The 18,585-nt window shown below is 36.4% G+C and overlaps 3 protein-coding genes across 5 annotated transcripts; 1 reads left to right on the top strand and 2 right to left on the bottom strand.

The window, feature by feature from the left end:
* Positions 95–1,030, bottom strand: LOC104774467. The gene has a single exon (XM_010499070.2). It carries the CDS (start codon positions 979–981, stop codon positions 373–375), a length of 609 nt encoding a protein of 202 aa, XP_010497372.1. The 5' UTR covers positions 982–1,030; the 3' UTR covers positions 95–372.
* Positions 6,873–13,096, top strand: LOC104774456 (protein TOPLESS). Its single transcript, XM_010499060.2, has 23 exons — positions 6,873–7,064; positions 7,472–7,623; positions 7,761–7,940; positions 8,046–8,159; positions 8,258–8,416; positions 8,518–8,695; positions 8,772–8,895; positions 8,992–9,276; positions 9,364–9,473; positions 9,556–9,625; positions 9,702–9,775; positions 9,857–10,048; positions 10,131–10,493; positions 10,584–10,724; positions 10,807–10,902; positions 10,985–11,131; positions 11,212–11,322; positions 11,402–11,581; positions 11,663–11,791; positions 11,891–11,986; positions 12,076–12,264; positions 12,364–12,530; positions 12,649–13,096. The coding sequence occupies exons 2-23, from the start codon at positions 7,544–7,546 to the stop codon at positions 12,860–12,862; spliced, it is 3,399 nt and encodes a 1,132-aa protein (XP_010497362.1). The 5' UTR covers positions 6,873–7,064; positions 7,472–7,543; the 3' UTR covers positions 12,863–13,096.
* On the bottom strand, positions 13,217–18,268 carry LOC104774438 (F-box/LRR-repeat protein 14). Of its 3 annotated transcripts, XM_019243472.1 has the most exons (17): positions 18,116–18,268; positions 17,541–17,773; positions 17,370–17,438; positions 16,319–16,378; positions 16,015–16,222; positions 15,718–15,864; positions 15,384–15,458; positions 15,234–15,305; positions 15,059–15,133; positions 14,849–14,920; positions 14,679–14,750; positions 14,496–14,567; positions 14,354–14,425; positions 14,118–14,261; positions 13,926–13,997; positions 13,704–13,850; positions 13,217–13,623 (listed from the first exon to the last, which is right to left on the bottom strand). In XM_019243472.1, the coding sequence occupies exons 2-17, from the start codon at positions 17,754–17,756 to the stop codon at positions 13,439–13,441; spliced, it is 1,758 nt and encodes a 585-aa protein (XP_019099017.1). In that variant the 5' UTR covers positions 17,757–17,773; positions 18,116–18,268; the 3' UTR covers positions 13,217–13,438. The 3 variants fall into 3 exon arrangements, with proteins under 3 accessions (XP_019099017.1, XP_010497346.1, XP_010497352.1); XM_010499044.2 differs by lacking the exons at positions 17,370–17,438; positions 17,541–17,773; positions 18,116–18,268 and adding exons at positions 16,550–16,782; positions 17,125–17,276 and having other exon boundaries at positions 16,319–16,447; XM_010499050.2 differs by lacking the exons at positions 14,849–14,920; positions 17,370–17,438; positions 17,541–17,773; positions 18,116–18,268 and adding exons at positions 16,550–16,782; positions 17,125–17,276 and having other exon boundaries at positions 16,319–16,447.

Raw genomic sequence — 18,585 nt, 5'->3', positions numbered from 1 at the left:
ACCTCAAGAGTAGTGTAGTGGTATCACCTGAGGCAGGTTTTAGTTGTCGTGGTTATGTGTGTAAACACTTTTCTCAGAAAGACAAAGAGTAAAAAAGTAGTTAAAAAAAGCTGTAAAGAAGTTTTTGACTGGAACAAAGACTTAGGCCAAAAGCAAAGACTGAAGAGACAGACTCATTACAAAGACCCACACACACTCACACACACCTGACACCTCCACTCAACCCTAATTGTTAATTAACCAAAAAAAATGAATTACCCTAATCACACACTCCAACACACAAAGGCCAAAAAAAAAAAACTTCAAAAAAAATCCATGGTGGAAGAAACCTAAAACATCATCTCTCACCATCAAATCTGATAACCAAGATTACTAAGTAGGTTTGAGATTCTGAAACATAGAATCCCATTTGACATCTTCGAAACAAGTATCTTGATCATAAAGTAGTTTCTCATCCTTGCAACTGTAATCAAAAACCATGGGACTTGAGAAGCTATCGAGTCTACAAGGAGTCCCATTGGTCAAGAGCAACCTCTCTTGCTTTTCAAATCCGCCAGTTCCATTACTCGGCATCACAGATCTCTTGTTCCTCTTCATAAACCCGCCTCTCCACTTACTAATCCCGCTGCTCGTCTTCTTCTTCGACGGCACCAACACCAGAGCTCGAGACGACTCTTCTTCGCGGCGGATCCAGGCGCGTACGTGATCCGAGAAACATTTCCCTGTTTTCTTGATTGCAACCACGAATCTGGAGATCGACCTAGAGGTGAGAGGAGGAGCGTTCTTGCGATCTCGGCGAGCGAGTTTGAGAATCTCGAGACGATGTTTAGCGATGGAGATTCCCATGCTCTGGAGAAACTCGTGGTTGAAGTAAGCAACGTCTTCGAGTTCGAGCTCGTTCTGGGAGAAGGAGAGACCGTATTCTTGGATTAGAGAAGGTTCAAGGTTTGTTCTCGAGAGCCATAAGAACCAATCTTCCATTGAACAAGGTTTTGTGTGTGTTTGTGTGTGTTCGTTCTGTTTTGTGATAAAGATAGTATATATATAGGGAGAGAGAGAGAGACAGGTGCGTGAGGGGCTTTTTTGACTTTTTTGAAAGTAGCGGGCTTCGTCGTTAAGGTAGTTGAGGCGTAAAGATGGACTCTATATTTGATTAAAGTGAAAAATTAAAATGGGTCAAAACAAAAGTGAATAACATACAAAATTTACGAATATATACACACACAGAATATTGATTTTTGTGCATGTAAAGTAAACCCCATGCTTGTTTCTTGTTTGAGTAATTTCTGAAGAAAAGAAATGTGTGTGTGGAGGGAGAATGGGGAGAGTGACCCATCAATTACGGTGTGGGGAAAGGAGCAAAACCAGTGGGATCTTTACTTTTTGTTTATGGGTCACTCTTGTATTTTTTTCTAAAATCTTATTGTGCCATTTGCTTTTGTCGTTTAACATGTAGTAGTAGTAACTAGTAAGTATGTCAGTATAATACTAGTGTTTTTGGAATCTACTTTTGCTTTGTTTTTTTACAAACTAAATTATATAATTCGCTAGGAAATTATAAGAATCAAGTGAGGGATTAAAAAACACAACTGTTATATAAATATGCACTGGGAGGTTTAAGGGACATGATGATGATGTCATTTACGAAAGGCTGATAGATTAACTCAGATTGGATCTAGTCCAAATATGTCCCCCTCCCTTATTAATTAGTAACACACTATATTAGCACATTCTCTCTACATGGCAAAAAAAAAAAAAATGTATTTTTATGGTCAGAGATGAAAATGGATGGAATCTTCCAATTTAGTTTCTTAGATTTATACTGTAGTAAAAGTAGGTGTTTGTGGCTTGTTGCATAATTTTTTTAAAATAAATAACTTAATTTTTTAAGAAAATATCAAAATAAAATTATGTTTTTAAATTTGTTTTCTTGCGTAATGCATAAATTTTAAATTTTTATTTTCATCAAGTATAGAAATCTATTATATTTCCTTACTTTAATCAATCAAAATTCTAATATAATCAATCTCAAGAGATATAGAAATTAGATATGATTATACATAAATATCTTTTCATCTTGCTTTAATCTTTTTACTTTGTTAAACTTTGTTATCAGTTTTTCTTTATTATATTTTTAGTTTGATATAAAATAATTAGTCATTTGATATTAATTATTGCAATTAAAACCATAAACTAAAGAAAATCAATTACACAAACATACTTATGTAACATTTAAAATAAAAATATAATAATAAATGGAGATGCCAAGTGGTCATTAGGGAGAGAGAGAATCTTATATATATATTTAAATTCCATTCAATCTATATATATATATATATATTTCATAAAAATAAATTTAATTCAATATTATAATTAAAATGAGGAGATTTACATTTTAAAAGTAAATCATTTGTTATTAACTGTTGCAATTAAACCCATAAGTTAAATAAAATCTGACACACATACATATCTAAATTTTTTAATATATATATATATATATAATACTAAATTGAGATGTCAAATTTTCCAATAGGAAGACAGATATATAAATTGCCTTGAATAAGAGCTACTTGTGTGGCAAAATCATATTTTGCTAGTCAAATTTGTTTCCTTTAAATATATAATGTGTCAAAGCTAATTAATTATGTAAGAAAATATTTATTTACTTCTTCTTTGACTAGAAACATAAGGAAATAGTGAACTGAAAGATTATGTTTCTTATTCATCTTTGACCATAAACGTTACCTATTTAATTACCTATGTTTGGTTGATGTATATATATATATATATATTAGAAAATGTGATCAGAGATGAGTAAAAAGAAAAGAAAAAGAAAAATGGCTATCACCACAAAGAATTTAATCGCATTTGTTCTCACCATTCTGGTTGTTATATCTTCTATTCATTGTCGTACAACATCGGATATTGTTCCTGGTATTTAACTATTTATTATGTTCTTTTTACTACGTACATTATATTATCAATCTTCATGAATAATATACATTGATCTAATATTGAATCAAATATATAGGTTTTGAGATAAAAGAATCCGATCACGTATGCTTCAATGCATCTCCGTGTTTGCCTGAGCAGGGAGGGGAAAAAGGATGCAATGCATTTTGTTCGAGAATGAAATTTAAAATAGGTCATTGTCTTCATTCCGGAAAGGATGCTGGAATATGTTGCTGTTATTCTACATAAATAAAATAATAATAAATATATATATGTGTCCTGACGACTGAAATAATCTAATACTCCGTCGTTAATACATGTTGGTAATATGTTTTTTACCAATATCGATCGTTAATAATAATAGTCAAGCGGTTTGAGTTTTACAATTCAAATATACTAGTCATTTCACTATTATGTTCAATGTTTTACCATCGAAGTAGATATACACGATCGAGAATTTAAATTATAAAATTCTACAAAACTAAAGAAAATCGTATCGTATATACCACATAACTTGGTGGAGGAATTAGTCAGAAATACTAAACTTCGTAAAGACCAGGATTTGCAAGATCAGAACTTCACCAACAAAAGTCACCAATTTGTTTTTTTTTTTTTTTGGCGAGTGTGGTCTAGTGCATGAGCAGTTGCTGATCCATTACATGAGAAACAATTCTCTTTAATTCTCTCTGTTCACTAGAATGGTACAGGAAAATAATTTGTAGATTCTATCCATTTTCATCTTTGACCATAGAATACACCTTTTTCTATTATGTGTGTTTGTGTACGTTATAGTATTTGACAAACCAAATATTGGTGGTATAATGCCATTGCCTCGTATAAGTCGCAATACAGTTGATATATCGATATCGCCAAAATAACCCGGGATATATATGAGAAAACGGAAGATGGCAAAGCGATGATTTTAAACTTTGTATGTGAACGTGTAAGAAAAGGGGACACATAGTCACATATATTAGTGGAAAGTGACCAATCCCTAACACCTCATCCCCTATATCTATTTATTATTATTACTCCACTAATGACTATGTATGTGTAGTCCATAAAATCCTCTCTGCTAGCAGGGATTTGACTGAACATACATATACTTGGACAATATCTAGTTGAATACTAATTAAAACCAATCTGTTGCCAAACTGAAAATATTGAAGAGAAAATCTATGTGGACAAATGAATAGAGAGAACCCTGTAGTTGGATTTATGATTTAATTGGGGATTGTATGTGTATTAACGCACGGTTACCACCGGTATAGAGATGTGTACGAGAACGAGAGTAACATCGTGAATGATTGATTAAATAACATTAAATGTGGAAAACAAATAGAGGGAAGTTGAGTTAGGGCTGAGGTTCATCAAAGCGTCACTGATCTCGTGAGAGTGAGACTTTTGGACGGATACGCCTTATGTGACCCCACGGTGCTTTGCTTTTGGCCGGAGAGCCTTTTTTTTTATTATTAGTGAAAAAAGAAGAAGAAAAAAAACAGAAAAGATGCAACCACCCATCCCCTCAACTCTCTCTAATTAATTATTCTCTACTAGTACTATTCTTTTGTCTAATAAGTTTTTCAATAAAATTACTCATTATTGTATTTTGTTTTCCCTTCGGATTAAGATAAATACTATTTCTTTGAGAATTTTGTTTCCTTTTTTTTGAGTAACCCAGCTACATGGATTCAAAACACATACGCTAATCTCCGGAACTTGTAAAATTTGCTATTTCAAAGCTTACAATGATCAATTTGATTAGATCAAATATAAGATAGTGCATGTAGATGGTGGGATTTGGATCCTAATAACTTCGACCTATATATATGACGCACTTTAACTTAAATCATTAGACTACAGCTACGACTGATGAGTTAAAATGGTAAAGATTTCTTTTATATTATTTTCAACCTATTTTTTTATTTATTTATTTTTTTTTATCTCAAACACTTTTTTTGTTTACTAAAGAAAACTTCCAACTTATGCATGTTACTGGAAGTCTGGGAATAATCCTTCTCATGTCCTCTATTTTTTTTTCTTCTATTGAATAGCACACCGTAGTCAAAATTTACATAGAGACATTTAGTTTATAATCTGTTGTGTCTTTAGTTTGACAAAAAATATATATACATATGTTGTGTCTTTCATAACAATTTTCTATTTTACATAACATGTAATGTTTTTAACACGTATTTGTAACTTAAAAAAAAATAAAAAACCGTTTCGTTAATCTTAAACAGTTTCGTTAATCTTAAATGCTTCATTTTTATGTATAGAATTATGACATGTTTGTTTTAAGACCATCTCCAATGTATATTTCTATTTTTTCTATAAAATAGAGTAACTCTATAATATAGTAATAGTTAATATAAAAAAATAAAGATAAAAATAGAGTTGTTTTATATATATAGTAATTTTGAGTAAATATTGTTATATAATAAAGTTTTGACCTAAAGAAATTCGATTTATTATGTTAACAGTAAGTACTATATATCGTTTTAAGAAAAAAAGATTGAAATGGTCCTCGCGATTCGTGATTGTTAGTAGTAGACTAGTCGACGTAGTGGACAACTACTGTATAAATAAAATAAGAAAAGCTAAAAATAGATATACACACGCTAAAATAAATTAAAATAACATACTTACGTGCTACTTAATTCACAACTACACATATTCATTATATATATAGTACTATTTATCACGTTACGTGTGGTGATGGTGAGACGACAGTGTTTGGTGTTTGGACGGGATAGATGTCAAATACTCAAAACGTGCGACTCTATATATACACACACACCAGTCCCTCATTTATTGCCCCATCCTGCATCGATACCTTCACCTCTAGTTTAACAATTTATAAATTGAGCACTTTCAGTTTTGTTTTAAAAATTAATGTTATTCACTTTTTGAAGCTCTCTAACTTGTAGTTATGTACTTCCTCGCCATTAAACAAAACCAAAGAATCCAGCTCATTCCAATCTACCTGCTCCTAGCTAAGTAGAGCTATCTAAACAAACTTTCTTCATACGGTGGTGGTGGTGGTGATCTAACTTAAAAAAGTTTAGGATTCACCTTTTTATAAAAATCTGTGTAATTTAAGTTTGACATATTAATAATAGTCAACAGTCAATGCAAGTGGATTTACATTTTTTTTTTTTACAAATGTGGACAACCCAAAAAAGTTAAAAAGAATAATTCTTCAGCAATATATTGGAGTTACCAACCCAAAAAAAAAAAAATGTTTAATTTAGTCTTTTTTCTTATACAGTAGTCATATCGTCTCGCGTGTGTAGTAACTTAAAATCGCGATAAACCGAGCCTATCATGAGTGAGTATACCGGCGAGAAGAGAGACGTAGCATCTTTCTTTCTTTACACGAGTTGAACATTTCTCTCCCTATCACGTGACGACTAAACCGCATCTCAAGAGCAATTGGACTCTCTAAAAAAATGTCATATCCGTAATTATCAGCCAAACTCGAGGGTAAACGACTCAAAAAATATTTTAATTAATTAAATATAAAATAAAGGCTTTGTCGTGCCACGAGGGATCAACAGACAAGTCTGACACATTGAATGAAACTCTCGCCGTTAGATCTCTGTCTTCTGCGCCATCTCACGAAATCGACGGTTTCCAAGATACGTGTAACTACACACCGCGACGTAGAGGATTGTATCTCCGTGGAGTACAGCTGGCAACTAATATTCCGAGCCGATAACGTCGAGAAATGTAGCCGATCTAGACGTATTGATAAGCAGTACTACTTATCGCTAGTGCTTATCGGAGTTAGCTTTTTCTAGAGTGATAGATCAACCTGCTTATCAGCATCCAATTATCTGTCACCTTCTCTTATTAAAATCTCCATTTCTGCAAGTTTTAATGTCCGTATATATATATATATCTCTTTAAGAGAGAGAAAATCCTTTTCCTCTAGATAGAGAGATATAGAGAGAGAGAAAGAAGAAGAAAGAAAGCTTTCATTTTTATTTCTTCCAAGTTTGCTTTTTTTTTTTCCCTAGAGTCAAAAAAATCAATCCATCATCTCTATGCTCTGGTCGTCGTCGTCTTCTTCTTCTTCTTCTTCATAGATCTCTCTTTCTTCTTTCATGGTAAGTAAAGCTTCACGCTTGTTTCTTTCTCACACCTTTTGCCTCTGTTCGGTTCTGTAAATGGAATCTAGCTGTTTCGAGTTTTTATTTTTTTAATCCTTTTGTCCTATTTTTTTTTTTCTTTCTGGGTTTTGCCTTTTTTTTTTGCTTCTCTCCTTTCTGATAATTATTTTGCTTTTGTTTTGTTTTTTTTTTTCATGTAGTGAAAAAAGATTCTCTTTTTTTTAAAAAGCTATTTAATTGCATCTTCCAATTCCAGGAAGACCTAAAATTTCCTGATTTTTTTCCGTTATCTGCAGAGAGAGATGCCAAGTTTGTGGATAATTTTTGGTGTTCATGTTGTTGTTTTATCTAATTACCATAATCCAGATTTAAGCTCATTTCCGGCCATTATTTTAATTTTGCAGATCTGGTGATAGTTTAGGTGTGTGTTGTGCATCTGAGTTGGAAAAAGTCTTTTAGGAAGTGAGATATAAAACATGTCTTCTCTTAGTAGAGAGCTCGTCTTCTTGATCTTACAGTTTCTTGATGAAGAGAAGTTTAAAGAGACTGTTCACAAGTAAGTATTCTTCTTACTCTCTAGATTTCACTCGCCCTCCTCCTTTCGATCTATTCCAGGAGTTTTTGGTGGTTACCAAATGAACTGCTTCTTGTGTTGGTTGGTTAATAATGCATTTGCTTTTCTCATGTTTGTAGGCTTGAACAAGAATCTGGTTTTTTCTTCAATATGAAGTATTTTGAGGATGAGGTGCACAATGGAAACTGGGATGAGGTTGAGAAGTATCTCTCTGGTTTCACAAAAGTTGATGATAACAGATACTCTATGAAGATATTCTTTGAGATAAGAAAGCAGAAGTATCTCGAGGCTTTGGATAAGTAAGTCATGATGGTTTGTGATTTGTTTTTTTCTTTCAGTGAAATAGCAAAAAAAAAAAGAGTTTTGATTTGTGTGATTCACCTGGTGACTTTTTGTTTTGCTAGGCATGATCGTCCCAAGGCTGTGGACATACTAGTGAAGGATTTAAAAGTGTTTTCAACTTTTAATGAGGAGCTTTTCAAGGAAATTACGCAGCTCTTGACATTGGAGAACTTCCGGTAAAGTCATATTGGTTTAATGTTGTCTAAAGCTTTTCTTTTTATTCAAAAGAACGATATGCAGAGGATTAAGTGTTTTAAGCTTGATGAACTTTTAGGGAGAATGAACAGTTGTCCAAGTATGGGGACACCAAGTCTGCAAGAGCTATCATGTTGGTGGAACTCAAGAAGCTGATTGAGGCGAACCCGTTGTTCCGTGATAAATTGCAGTTTCCTACTCTTAGAAACTCAAGGCTGAGGACTTTGATCAACCAGAGGTTTATATTTGCTTTATCTCTTAATCATTTTGTCTCATTCACTTCAATTTGTTTGGCATATTATGAACTCATTCCATCTTTTGTTACTGCATAACTTGCAGCTTGAATTGGCAACATCAGCTTTGTAAAAATCCAAGGCCAAATCCAGATATAAAGACACTTTTTGTGGATCACTCTTGTGGCCCTCCAAATGGCGCACGGGCTCCATCCCCTGTGAACAATCCACTGCTTGGTGGAATACCAAAAGCTGGAGGATTTCCTCCTTTAGGCGCACACGGGGTAATTTAATATATCTGTCATTTTATATTTTATTGTTTCATGAGGCCAAGTGTTTGATTGTCTCTTTTGTCTCCAGCCATTTCAACCAACGGCCTCACCCGTTCCAACGCCTCTTGCTGGTTGGATGTCTAGTCCATCCTCTGTCCCACATCCAGCTGTCTCCGCAGGAGCCATTGCCCTTGGTGGTCCATCGATCCCAGGTACTATTTGCTTATCAAATGCGTGTTACTTCAGACAAACTTTGTGTGATCTCTGCAATGTGCTTACAATGGAACTCCTTTCTTATTTTGGTATAGCGGCATTGAAGCACCCGAGAACTCCTCCAACTAATGCTGCTTTAGACTACCCATCAGCGGATTCTGAACATGTCTCAAAAAGAACAAGGCCTATGGGAATCACTGATGAGGTGAATTTAGGTGTGAACATGTTACCGATGTCATTTCCAGGGCAGGGCCATGGTCATACTTCAGCAGCTTTCAAAGCACCTGATGACTTGCCTAAAACAGTCGCACGAACTTTGTCTCAGGGCTCATCTCCCATGAGCATGGACTTTCATCCAATCAAACAGACTCTACTTCTAGGTCTGTTTCTTGCTCTGTGTATGTGTGTTTCATGTAATTACTTATAATCATCAACGACCTTCTAACTTGATTGCGTTGTTGTACCAGTTGGTACAAATGTAGGAGATATTGGGCTGTGGGAAGTTGGTTCTCGGGAAAGATTAGTACAGAAGACCTTCAAAGTTTGGGACTTGAGTAAATGTTCAATGCCCTTACAGGTGCCTATGCATAGCAACAACAAAACATCAGTACTGGTTTATGTTATATGAATCTGCAATGACTAAGTATTTGTGTCTTCAGGCTGCTCTGGTGAAAGAACCTGTCGTTTCTGTCAACCGCGTGATATGGAGCCCTGACGGTTCCTTGTTTGGTAAAGAACTCACCTTTAAATTCAAATCTGCTCATGATTGCAACTTTATAAGTCAGCCCAACGTTCTCAATTGCAGGAGTTGCTTACTCTAGACATATTGTACAACTATACTCTTATCACGGAGGCGAAGACATGAGGCAACACCTTGAGGTCTCAGAACATTCACAAGCCTCTCTTTTTAACATTTTTTTTCCTCCTGGGATTTGTCTTGTAATATTGTGATTATTTCAGATTGATGCTCATGTTGGTGGTGTGAATGATATTTCCTTCTCGACTCCAAACAAGCAATTATGTGTAATAACCTGCGGTGATGACAAAACCATAAAGGTCTGGGACGCTGCAACAGGTGTCAAAAGGCATACCTTTGAAGGCCATGAAGCTCCTGTTTATTCTGTTTGTCCTCACTACAAGGAAAACATTCAGGTAAGCTTAGCTATCCATTGATCTCCTTGCCTTCCAGTACATGCTTTAGTTTTCTGATTTGTTGTTTCTTCTTGTCTTCTAGTTCATATTTTCGACAGCTCTCGATGGGAAAATTAAGGCATGGTTGTATGATAACATGGGTTCTCGAGTTGACTATGACGCACCTGGTCGCTGGTGTACTACAATGGCTTATAGTGCCGATGGAACTAGGCTATTCTCTTGTGGGACGAGTAAAGATGGAGAGTCTTTCATTGTTGAGTGGAATGAAAGCGAAGGAGCTGTCAAAAGAACTTATCAAGGGTTCCACAAGCGTTCTCTCGGTGTTGTGCAGTTTGATACAACTAAAAACCGTTATCTAGCTGCTGGTGATGATTACTCCATTAAGTTCTGGGATATGGACACTGTACAGCTTTTAACTGCCATTGATGGCGATGGAGGCCTCCAGGTACGAGGATAGAAAAAACCCTAATTTGAAAAGTCTGAAGATATCTTTTTGGAGTCTCTTCTTTAATTGTGATTCTTTATGTTAAACTAGGCAAGCCCGCGTATCCGGTTTAACAAGGAAGGCTCTCTCCTGGCTGTGTCTGCTAACGAGAATGTGATCAAGGTTATGGCAAACTCAGATGGTCTAAGGCTATTGCACACTTTTGAGAACATTTCATCTGAATCCTCCAAGGTACTTTAAATCTAAGATAAGCTTTAAATAACTTGGCGCCCAATTGAAAGATTTTATCAACACTTAATTTCTACATTTGCAGCCTGCAATAAACAGCATCGCAGCAGCAGCTGCAGCTGCTGCAACGAGTGCTGGACACGCAGATCGATCAGCCAATGTAGTTTCCATCCAAGGAATGGTAAGAAGTATCATTTTTTTGTTCTTTCCTTAACCATTCTCTTCTTATCTTTCCATCATTCATCATCACTTGCTTTTTATAGAATGGCGATTCGCGGAATATGGTGGATGTGAAGCCAGTGATTACAGAAGAATCAAATGATAAGTCTAAGATATGGAAGCTTACTGAAGTCAGCGAGCCTTCTCAATGCAGGTCACTGAGACTCCCTGAGAATCTGAGAGTCGCCAAGGTATACATATATACATTTTATGAGCCATTAGGCTATATATATATATATTTACGGATGTTTTTTTTTCTGTCATTTTGCAGATATCAAGATTAATTTTCACGAATTCGGGAAACGCTATCTTGGCTTTGGCATCAAACGCTATTCATCTTCTATGGAAATGGCAGCGGAATGAACGCAACGCAACTGGAAAGGTGACATTGACTCTATCTCTTTCTTGGACAAATAATAATTAGTGTCACTGACCTCTACATCTCTCAATTGTCCGTATAGGCGACAGCTTCTTTACCGCCTCAGCAATGGCAACCAGCAAGTGGGATCCTAATGACTAACGACGTTGCTGAAACCAATCCCGAGGAAGCTGTACCTTGTTTTGCTTTATCCAAGAATGATTCATATGTAATGTCAGCCTCCGGAGGAAAGATCTCCTTATTTAACATGATGACGTTTAAGGTAATGGGGGCACACAGATGTTTACGATTTGATTATTTGTGTATGCATTTTGATTGACTGTTCTTGGCTAATAATTTGCAGACAATGGCTACTTTCATGCCACCACCGCCTGCTGCAACTTTTCTTGCTTTCCATCCTCAAGACAACAATATCATCGCTATTGGAATGGATGATAGTACGATTCAGATTTATAACGTCCGTGTTGATGAGGTAATGATTCAAAATCCTTAAATGAAGAATGTGGAATAGAAGAAGCAGTTTTTTGTTTGTTGATATGATGGTCAACATGTTCCTTGTTTGCTTGCGCAGGTGAAGAGTAAGCTTAAAGGTCATTCAAAGAGAATAACTGGTCTTGCCTTCTCCAACGTATTAAATGTGTTGGTTTCTTCTGGAGCAGATGCTCAGGTTCCCGCCTTTAACCATCTTGTTTTGCTTTTTGGGAGTCAAATGAATACAAGATCAATGGTCTTGAAACGTTTTCGTTTTTGTTGCAGCTATGTGTTTGGAACACAGATGGATGGGAGAAGCAGAGAAGCAAGGTTCTTCCTCTTCCGCAGGGAAGACCAAGCACTGCACTGTCAGATACTCGTGTTCAGTTCCATCAAGATCAAGCTCACTTCCTCGTTGTGCACGAGACACAGCTCGCCATTTACGAAACTACCAAGCTCGAATGCATGAAACAGGTATTTTAGTTATACAGTCCTCTCTCTCTCTTTCTCCCTAAGATCTTCGTTTTTTGTTTTTGTTTTTTTGAAAAATGATAAATGATTGCTTTGTTTCAGTGGGCTGTGCGAGAATCATTAGCTCCGATCACTCATGCCACTTTCTCATGCGATAGCCAATTGGTCTACGCGAGTTTTATGGATGCAACAGTTTGTGTATTTAGCTCTGCAAATCTAAGATTGCGTTGTCGTATCAACCCTTCTGCGTATCTACCAGCTAGTCTCAGGTAAACAGAGGAGAAGAATCTTGAAATTTTCAACAGCAATCATTCCTTCAAAAGCAATCTTTTAAGTTTCGGAAAGAAGTTTCAGCTCATAAATCTCTTCTTTTATTCATTTGCGCAGCAATTCCAACGTACATCCACTAGTGATTGCAGCACATCCGCAAGAACCAAACATGTTTGCGGTTGGTCTCTCAGACGGAGGAGTTCACATATTCGACCCGCTTGAGTCCGAAGGTAAATGGGGAGTCGCTCCACCAGCTGAGAACGGGTCAGCTAGCGGCGCAGTGACTGCATCTTCCGCTGGAGCCCCTGCCTCTGATCAGCCACAGAGATAATCTGATCTGATTTGGAGAGTCACCTGCCTCCCTGATTTCTTCTTTTTTTAAAGACTTTCGTTTTCTTTTTATATTTTTGGTAGAAAGGTTTATGACCCAGCGATTCTAACATGTTTAGATGTAACATATTTTCACAGTAATTCAGCAGTAGTAAAGTTGGATGAACAAAGTAACTGCTGTTGTTTCTCTCTCTCTCTTTCCGTTTCCGAGTTTTTTTACATTTTGTTACCTTTAGATTTTCTTGTGCCAGAAAAGATTTTCATTTATATAATACATACGATATATCGAATTTACATAAATATTTACAATCAGTGATCTGTTTCTTAATGACATTTGTTTGTTCACTTCAGTGGATACACAAACCAAACAGATCCCAGACGCCGATCACATTAGAAGAGCCATCAAAGGTCCAAACATAGCTTGGAAAGAAGCATTATTTACAGTTTCTTCAGCAAATAATCCCGAAGAAGAGCATAGCTTTAGACGATATATGTAAGACCGGTGGCCTTTTTCTGAGACCACAAGAGATCGATCCTATTTACAGAGTTCGTGACTTTGTCCTTTTGACAAATAATTTTATTCAGGACGGAAGTTGACTAGGTGTGGCAGATCAGTCGCCTGAAGCTTCCTGATGTCGTTAGCAGAGAGTTTGCAGGACTCCAAGGTCAGAGATCTCAGGTTCTTCAATGGCTTCAGGTGACGTAGTCCTGAGGTCGATACTCGAGAGTTTGAGACGTTTAGAGAGACCAATCCAGTCAATCCTGCGGGTCCATGAGATCATGGTTTAAATTTCAGGTGCAGCATATGATTTGTCTGATCAAATCAAGAGCTGTATCCTTACCAGAAATAAACTCCAGTGTTTTGTCTGTGAGATTGGAGTTTTGTGATAGATTGAGGAGAGTGAGGGATGAAAGATCTTTTATGTTCTTGACACCAGCATCGGTTAATCCACCGCCACATATTTCAAGTGACTGCAGTTTCTTCAGGTCTACATCAAAATAAAACCATTAAAAAAGCATAAGAGGCAGATCTCAAACGATGAAATAGATGATATTAGACTTACTCCGCAGGTGATTTGTTCCAGAATCTGTGATACGAGCACCAAAGAGATCAAGGTGAGTCAACCCTGTCAAACCTAGAACAAAAACAGACGGGTTGGAATTGGATTTCACTTAGGAGAACCTGTAACAACATTATTCAAACGCAAATATAACTTGTTGACAGTCACATTTTATGGATTTTATGAACGACTTACTTGTGAGTGCGGAAAGACCAGCATCAGTAACATGACGAGCATCCAGATTCAGTGTACGAAGAGATGTCAAACCAGATAATTTCCTTAAACCGCTATCGGTTACAACAGTGAATGACAAGTTTATGCTCTCTAGGTTTGACAGGCCTATATATATTAATATAAATGCAGTGAGCATAAGGCCAAAGAACACAAACGATACAAAATGGAAAGGACAAAGGAATAAAAAAATGTTGTACCAGAGAGATGGCGAAGCCCATTGCTTCCTACTTCGGTATCGGACAACTCCAGAGATTTCAACCCAAGCATACCTAACACCACATGACTATATATGAATACCGGAAAATCCGTGATAAGAGCAAAAACGGAAGTAGCAATCACCTGATAAATGTACCAGTCCTTCATCACCAATTCTGCAAGAATCCAAGTTTAAGCTCTCCAACTTTATCAACCCTGAGAAGATAATCCATCTTGATTAGAAATTTAGCAGACAACAAAAATGGTAAAGAGAGATGAAACCAATAAAAATAGTGGATATGGAACATAGTAAGAAAGTGAGATAACCTTTCAGGTGGACCAAGCATGAATTTGTAATGTTGTTCATGCCCAAGTTTAATATCTTCAAATTAGTTAATTCTACAAAGATGCGTGAAACAAGTTATCCCATACTGAAGAGTTCTTCGCTAAGTAAAACAAACGTTTTTTTAACTGCGAGGAAGTCAGGTAACACTCACCTGAAAACTTTTCACACCCACTGTCTGAAAAGTTACATCTATTGAAGTTCAAAAACATCAATTCTTTAAGAGCTACATAAACAAAAGAAAATTGACTCCTATAAATTCAAATGGCAAAACTCCAAAATATTTCAGCATACATCTAACTGGCTGAAGTACCTCGAAAATACAACAAAGCTTAAATACAACAATAAGGATGGCTATACAAACCTGTGAGTGTATTCAAGCATGCAGCAGTAACATGACGGCACCCCTCCAAGTTCAATAAATTAAGCTTTTTTAGCCCTGAAGCAAGCAAGTGGGAGAAATGAATCGAGCTACGTCTACACCAAGAAGATGTGAGACAAACGGTGAAAAACTAGAGTATAATAATCAAAACTCCTACCTTCAAGGTAGCTAATACCAAAATCAGTAATCTTACTGCAGCAAATCTGTAGGCTCCTAAGATTTGAAAGTTCTGAAGCAAAAAGGAGTTAGCACATCTCTACAGGGAAAAGTTAAGAAAATATGTGAGATTGACGCATGTTGTTGCTACCTGAGAGAGGCTCTATGTCTGAATCCGTTATGCAGTTGCACCACTTTATGTTCAAGGACTCTAGTTTGGTTAAACCTGGAAAAGACAGAATTTTGCAGAGACGCTAAATAGGATGAAGAAAGGACATTGCTTAATCAGATGGAAAAATAGGATGCAGGATTGATATTGGCATATTCCAAGACAACTGTCACCCAATACACATATCTGTGTAGGCTTCAAATTGTAGAAAATCATAACTTACATGGCTTCAGTGTGCACAAATCATATAGAACTCTCAATAACAGAGATGTCAGAAAACTGACAATTATCACAACAAAACAGTAAAGCTATGTACCTCGCAGGTGAATGAGCCCACCGTGAATCCCGGGACACTTCTCAAGATCTAATTTCTTCATGTTAACCAAGTTGGAAAAAGCACGCATGCCTTGTGCAGTGATTGCAGCATTTCTTCTGAAGCTCAGGCTTGTCAAATTTGAGAGGCCTGAAATTGTTTGTGAACAGTTATCATTCGAGAGGGAAAAAATCCACCAAACAAATGAAAGTAAGTACATCAGGTCTAACTGTAATGTAGCAGCTACGCTTAGGAAACATCAACATAAAATAGAAACGTCTGAAAAAGAGCAAAGCTTACAGCTGAGATGCGCAAGCCCATGGTTTGATATCTGATCACAGAAATTAAAGTTCAAGGATTCCAGGTTGTTGCAACCTTTTAAAGAAACCAGGGCAGAGTCTGTGATATCAGACCCAGAAAAATCAACAGAAAGCAAAGATGTACTTTGCGAGGAGATGACATCCATCCAGTCATCATTAACTCCAGGGTATTCTCCCAAGTAAAGATCCTGCTTACACAAAAATTGTGAAGTCAGACAAATGTTTATATACAAATAAACACGAAGGGGAACAATTGTAACAAGAGAAGCACAAAGGAAATTTACCTGGATAGCACAGTCCCGAAATGCCTCAAGAGACTTTAAAGTTAAGCGCTGGGAAAACACCAATTCATCAAAAATCTGCTGACTGATATCCCTCGGTAGGTCAGAGAACTTGGTATATCTATCTATGTCCTGCAATGCAACAACAAAAAGTCAACACATTTTGGTCACGTTTATACAAAAAAATAAATAACAAAAGGCTGATAAGTAAGTGGAAACAATATATAGATATACCTCCTGTATCTTGCGGAGACAGAGGTCCATAAGAGATGGACATCCTCCATGATTACGTTTAACATCGGAGCCAGACCTAGAGAGGGAAGTAGCTAACCATTTGGAACTAGAACTCTTGCTATATTTGCCAGAAACACCTCTGTTTAAAATATCTTCAACTTGTTGATCTCTCTTCCTTGAGCAAGCTCCTCCCATGATGATGTAATCAAGAAACATCAACCTTCTTATAGAGACTGAAACAGAGCACGATCACAATCCCTCACTCACGTCAAAATAAAAAAAATAAAAAACAACTAAAGAAACTCCTTCAAATACAATGAAATGATTGAAAACTCAATGGAAACAAAAAAGAGATAAGTGTGAATCAACAGTATGTGATGTGAAGTGAAGGGGTTTTAATTCCAAACGAAAAAACCCAGAACACCCAAAGTAGACCTAATTAGATCATATAATCAATATACAAGTAAAGCAAGCTTAGCTTAAATATTAGAAAGAGAGTAAAAAAAAAAAAAGAAACAGAATAAAGCAAACTGTTCACCAGGAAAGAGTAGTTGATCGGATAAGCCGATACGTACCTTATCATCATCATGGCCGATCGATCGCAGATTATTTGTTCTGAGGAATTTTTTAAGCTGAGGGGTTTAACAGTGATTGATCTCTCTCTGATCAAACCTTTCTTTTTGTTGTTGTTGTTGAATTTGACGAGACGGTGAGGAAGAAGAAGGAGAGAGAGAGAGAGAGAAGTATAGAAATGTGCAAAGTGGCCGTGAACCGAGCCTGGTTCTAAACCTACTATCGAGTGACACGTGTNGGAAAACACCAATTCATCAAAAATCTGCTGACTGATATCCCTCGGTAGGTCAGAGAACTTGGTATATCTATCTATGTCCTGCAATGCAACAACAAAAAGTCAACACATTTTGGTCACGTTTATACAAAAAAATAAATAACAAAAGGCTGATAAGTAAGTGGAAACAATATATAGATATACCTCCTGTATCTTGCGGAGACAGAGGTCCATAAGAGATGGACATCCTCCATGATTACGTTTAACATCGGAGCCAGACCTAGAGAGGGAAGTAGCTAACCATTTGGAACTAGAACTCTTGCTATATTTGCCAGAGACACCTCTGTTTAAAATATCTTCAACTTGTTGATCTCTCTTCCTTGAGCAAGCTCCTCCCATGATGATGTAATCAAGAAACATCAACCTTCTTATAGAGACTGAAACAGAGCACGATCACAATCCCTCACTCACGTCAAAATAAAAAAAATAAAAAACAACTAAAGAAACTCCTTCAAATACAATGAAATGATTGAAAACTCAATGGAAACAAAAAAGAGATAAGTGTGAATCAACAGTATGTGATGTGAAGTGAAGGGGTTTTAATTCCAAACGAAAAAACCCAGAACACCCAAAGTAGACCTAATTAGATCATATAATCAATATACAAGTAAAGCAAGCTTAGCTTAAATATTAGAAAGAGAGTAAAAAAAAAAAAAGAAACAGAATAAAGCAAACTGTTCACCAGGAAAGAGTAGTTGATCGGATAAGCCGATACGTACCTTATCATCATCATGGCCGATCGATCGCAGATTATTTGTTCTGAGGAATTTTTTAAGCTGAGGGGTTTAACAGTGATTGATCTCTCTCTGATCAAACCTTTCTTTTTGTTGTTGTTGTTGAATTTGACGAGACGGTGAGGAAGAAGAAGGAGAGAGAGAGAGAGAGAAGTATAGAAATGTGCAAAGTGGCCGTGAACCGAGCCTGGTTCTAAACCTACTATCGAGTGACACGTGTAAGATGAATCACCCTTTGGTGTGGTACGGAGTTTAGGTTCGGAACAATGCGTTTCCTTTTTTTTTGAGATAAGATGGAAGAATAAACAAGGTCATGGGTCCCACTTAATTGTGGACCCCGCTTTTGAGATTTTTTGCTCCTATTTTATTGATTGTTGTTATTATTTTATTCTGTCACTTCACAATTTTTTAAAAAATGGTCAAAGAAAAATCAGTTAACTAGAATTTGTGTCATC

This window comes from Camelina sativa, chromosome 3 (assembly GCF_000633955.1).
Source record: "Camelina sativa cultivar DH55 chromosome 3, Cs, whole genome shotgun sequence".
Lineage (NCBI taxonomy): Eukaryota > Viridiplantae > Streptophyta > Magnoliopsida > Brassicales > Brassicaceae > Camelina > Camelina sativa.
The sequence above is the reverse complement of the archived record's forward strand: the minus strand, read 5'-3'. Positions and strand labels throughout refer to the sequence as shown.